Here is a 4,988-nt window from a genome sequence, read left to right on the forward strand (position 1 = left end):
TGTGTCTTTCTGGTCTGAGGCAGAGTGGAAGAGAGAGAGAGAGAGAGATACAGAGAGAAAGAGAGAGAGCCTGTGCCAAAGCCTGATTTGGGGCAGTGGTGTGGTGAGGAGTGACTAGCAGTGCCGGCCGTTTTCCCTCTATCCAAAACACCAAGAAGGTCTTCCAATCAACCTGCAAGATGTCCGCAATAGACCCATCAGAGGAGCCACGCATTTACCAGCAGACATTGTTACAGGACGGCCTCTGCGACCTCCTGGAGAATGACAAGTTTGTGGACTGCGTGCTGAAGATCAAGGGGAAGGAGTTCCCCTGCCACAGGTTGGTGCTGGCCGCCTGCAGCTCCTACTTCAGGGCCTTCTTCCAGTCCGAGGAGGACGAGAGCAAGAAGCGCGAGGTGGTGCTGGACGAGGTGGAGCCCGGCGTGATGGGCATGATCCTGAGGTACCTGTACACGTCCAACATCAACGTGACGGAGCAGAATGTCCAGGATGTGTTTGCCGTGGCCAACATGCTCCAGATCCCCTCTATCTTCACAGTGTGCGTGTCCTTCCTGCAGAAGCGACTCAGCCTTAGCAACTGCTTGGCCATCTTCCGGCTGGGCCTGATGTTGGACTGCCCGAGGCTGGCCGTCTCGGCCCGCAACTACGCCTGTGAGCGCTTCCATCTCATCTCGCGCGACGAGGAGTTCTTTCAGCTGTCCGCCAGCGAGGTGGCAGCCATTCTCTCGGCGGACAACCTCAATGTGGAGACGGAGAATGCTGTGTTCGAGTTCCTGCTCAAGTGGGTGGCCAAAGACGAAAAGAACCGCCTGGAGGAGCTACCGGGCCTGTTGGACTGTGTCCGGTTTCGCCTGATTCCCGAGGACTACTTCAAGGAGAAGGTGGAGAATCATAAATGGCTGTCGGGCAAACAGGATATTGCTGAGAAGCTCCAACTGGTCAGGGAAGCTTACCAAGGGAAACTTCCGGAACCTGAGAAGATCAAAAACAAGAAGGAACCACAAGATGAGGACGGGGAGAAGAAAGTGGAAGAGGAAGAAGTGGAGGAGATTGCCATTCTTCCCAGTATCCTGAACGATAACCTGCGGTATGGTATGTTCCTCAGAGACCTGTTGTTTATGATCACCGAGGCTGGCTCAGTGGCCTACGACCCCACCGCAAATGACTGCTTCGTGGCAGCCATATCCACACAGATCCCCAAGAACCACTGTAGTCTGGTCACCAAGGAGAACCAGATATTTGTCGCTGGAGGGGTTTTCTTTGACGAGCAAAACAAAGAGGAACCACTCCACTCCTACTTTTTACAGGTATCTGTCCAGCCCATTCTCTACTGCCCATTTTAACTTAGAATGTTTTGCTGGGGTTACTTCATAATCTACAAGGCTCAGAAATATGCTGAACAACATTTTTAAAAACATTCAAAAAGTTCAAATAAAAATGTTGTGTTTGTATTATTAGCAATTACATTGAATATCAACAACATTGTTAATATTTAATTCAAATTGAGCATATTATAACTTTTGGTTATGACATTGCTAGACTGAATAAGCATTTTTGTGCTATTAATCTTGCATGCTGTCTGCATCAGCATTTCACTGAATTGCATCAGTAACAGCAATATCTGACCTCAGTGGATTGATCTAATTCATGTTTTTAATTTCACATTGAGATGACCTCACAATGACCTTTGCCCTCCACCTTCCACCCCTCACAGTATGACCCCATGACCTCAGACTGGTTGGGTATGCCCCCCATGCCCTGCCCACGATTCCTCTTCACTATGGGCGAGGCTGAGAACTCCATATATGTCATCGGAGGAAAAGAGCTCAAGGAAGGAGAGCACATTCTGGACACTGTTACGGTTTACGACAGGCAGTATGTGTACCAGCAATAAAGAGTCGAAATTATAAGACTTGCTCTTATGAAAATGTCATTGTGATTTAAAAGACACTCACAAAGCAAATGTTTTCTGTATAACATCAGTAATAAAGACTGTTATAACCGTTTCTATGGCAGGGACTAGAACGTAGCTACCATTGTAATATCATATGATCTGTTCTGGATTTCCCTTTGCTGTATAAATTCACTCTCCATCGTGTCTCACAGGTCTTTCAAATGGGGGGAGTCGGATCCCCTCCCGTATAAAGTGTATGGCCATGCCACCGTGTCCCACGATGATGTTGTCTATGTGCTAGGAGGGAAGGGAGAGAACAAGTGAGTCTTAAACATCACACACACACACACACACACACACACACACACACACACACACACACACACACACACACACACACACACACACACACACACACACACACACACACACACACACACACACACACACACACACACACACACACACACACACAACTTCCTTAATGTTCATTAGGATCAAGTGGAGTGGTGCCATGCTAATACTGTGACAGTAACAGTCTGAAATATGACACACACATATGAAATATGTACACACACACACACACACACACACACACACACACACACACACACAGAGTGACTTACATACACACACTCACACACACACACACACACAGACACACACACAACTTTTTAACATCTTCATCAAGCTCAATGAGGGGATTAAACATCTTCATCAAGCTCAATGAGGGGATTATTGCCATGCTAACACTGTGACTGCTGTGTGCACAGGAAATGCTTAAAGAGGGTGTGTGCCTACGACGCCAAGAAGTTTGAGTGGAAGGAGCTGGCCCCTATGGCAGTGGCACGCTCCCTGTTTGGTGCCACCGTTTACAAGAACAAGATCTACGTGGCGGCAGGGGTCACTGACTCTGGCCTCACAGGCACAGTAGAGGTCTACGACATTGCCACCAACAAGTGAGCACAGCTCTGTACTCAAATGTGCTTTAGATTTATTCATTCAGCTGAGAACCAGACAGTGCCAGACAGACAATATTAGAAGTATATGTTTTAAGTTATGTGTGATAATTAATTCATATGTGGACTACACTAAGTGATGCCTAAATGTGACATGGATCACAGATGGTTAGATGTTATGGAGCCTATTCACAGAAAGTCTTTTACACCTGTCCTTGCACAAATAGCAACAAGCTTCATCAGCAATCAGTGTTCTAACTTCAGCCCTTAAGGATTCCTTAGGTCAACTTGACATAAAACCCATGGAAGGTTGTTAAGTTCTATACAGACTTACAACCCTCCTTGGATTTTATGTCAACCCAAGGAATTTTTTTCTAAGAGCAAGCTGAAGTTTTGGGTACCATACCTCAGCAACTGTACGATGATGACAGGATAAAAGACTAAACAGTGCTGGACTGTTTCACTTCCTGATCATAGAAGAAGATGATGATGATGAAGATTATTGATACCACAGATAAATGAAGACCTAGTCAGGCAATGGTAGAGGTTAACAGAGGTTAATTTGATCTATTTAAGATGATGATCATGATGATGTTACCTGTTCCAGGTGGTCAGACTTTTTGGAGTTCCCTCAGGAGAGAAGCTCGCTCACTCTTGTCGACCATGATGACAATCTGTATGCTGTGGGAGGCTTTGCCATGATACCCAAAGAAAACAGTGATGAATTGATGCCTACTGAGATGACTGACATCTGGAGGTGAGTCAAAGAGCTGTTTTTAAACTACACTCACATAGGAGTAAGAGAATGTGAACATGTTTGAGGAAGAGTTGAGTGAGTAGGAATTGCCACTGCTTTACAAATGAACCCCATGAATTTGTTTTATTTTTGGGACTGATACATACAATTCTGACACTGTAGGTATGACGAGAGTGAGAGAAAGTGGAAAGGCATCCTAAAGGAGATCCGCTACGCTTCAGGAGCTACCATACTGGGTGTGCGTCTGAACGCGCTGCGTCTCACCAAGATGTGAGCCCTCTAGTGGAAATTAATATTGTTGCAGGACCCAGCAGCACAGAACTTCCTATCTCAGTCTCCCCACCACTCCAGTGAACTATCCTAGAACTCATTCCTCATTGAAGACTGAATGCCCTAGGATGGCCAGCCAGCACTCAAGAATTTAAAGGAAGCATTTTCATATCTTTATCTTGGTTTCATAGCCGATCTGTACCTGCCTCTGAACTTGGGAGTGGCTTTGAGTTTCTGTTTTCATTTGGAATTAATAATTTGCTCTTAGTAGAAGAGATCTTTTGGACGGTTGTATTCTTTCCGGTGTCCCCATGTGGCAGTATCACTCTGGGGCCGTATCTGAGCTGCCTTGTGCTCCACAACAGGTGGCTTTGGACCAGATCTGGCCAGAAGAGAGTCACCTCCAATATGACAATATGGTAAAACATTTGCCCCTGGTTCATATGTGTAAGCATACACTATGTGTGTTTCTCAGTCTGAACCTGATAGAAATTTTGGGCCAAACCACAGAACCTAAATACAACACACACACACACACACACACAAAATAAAGTTGTTGTTTTTTCACAACCTTCACAGAAGCTTTCTCTGGGTTGAGAGTGCGCTCTGACTGCCATACAAACAGGCCTAAACTCTTTAGCCTTGAGCTGAAGGCTTGGTACACGGCCGGCAGACCCAGGTTTGAGGCGAAGGTGGGGTGACTGCTACATATGGTGTCAGAAGTGGGACGGCTTGATATGAGGACATCAGAGGCATGCCCTGAACCATATGACGGACCCCGAGATGGGATGGGAGTAGTACGATTGTGGGGGGTGGGGGGGCAGTGCTCTCATTACCAACAAGTCTGGCTCAGCCGTGGTCAAGCTACAGATTTGGTACCCTGTTGACCCAGGTTCAAGGCTGGGGTGGGAAAGCTGCTCATTTGTCTCACAAAGAAGACAAAATCTAGAAATCTATCATACAGTAACAGGGTGATAGAGTGCTACTTTCAATTGCCATTTTGAATTTTAAAACAAAAGGCTGCATTCATTAAATGTTAAACATATTCTAAGTTCTGTGTTTTATGTCAATGTGAGCCTGGTAAGATCCCTATATGACCCCTTAAAGG

At 46.0% G+C, this 4,988-nt stretch overlaps 1 protein-coding gene across 1 annotated transcript; it reads left to right on the forward strand.

The window, feature by feature from the left end:
• The first annotated feature begins 89 nt into the window (after positions 1-89).
• klhl40b (kelch-like family member 40b) lies at positions 90-4,490 on the forward strand. Its single transcript, XM_076291319.1, has 6 exons — positions 90-1,307; positions 1,715-1,875; positions 2,107-2,214; positions 2,668-2,853; positions 3,461-3,610; positions 3,773-4,490. Exons 1-6 carry the CDS (start codon positions 180-182, stop codon positions 3,882-3,884), a joined length of 1,845 nt encoding a protein of 614 aa, XP_076147434.1. The 5' UTR covers positions 90-179; the 3' UTR covers positions 3,885-4,490.
• The last annotated feature ends 498 nt before the right edge of the window (positions 4,491-4,988 follow it).

The sequence above is a fragment of the Alosa pseudoharengus genome, unplaced genomic scaffold (assembly GCF_046254945.1).
Source record: "Alosa pseudoharengus isolate Yale_2024_CS ecotype anadromous, Long Island Sound unplaced genomic scaffold, YU_APseudo_1.1 YU_APseudo_1.1_scf_18, whole genome shotgun sequence".
Taxonomy (NCBI): domain Eukaryota; kingdom Metazoa; phylum Chordata; class Actinopteri; order Clupeiformes; family Clupeidae; genus Alosa; species Alosa pseudoharengus.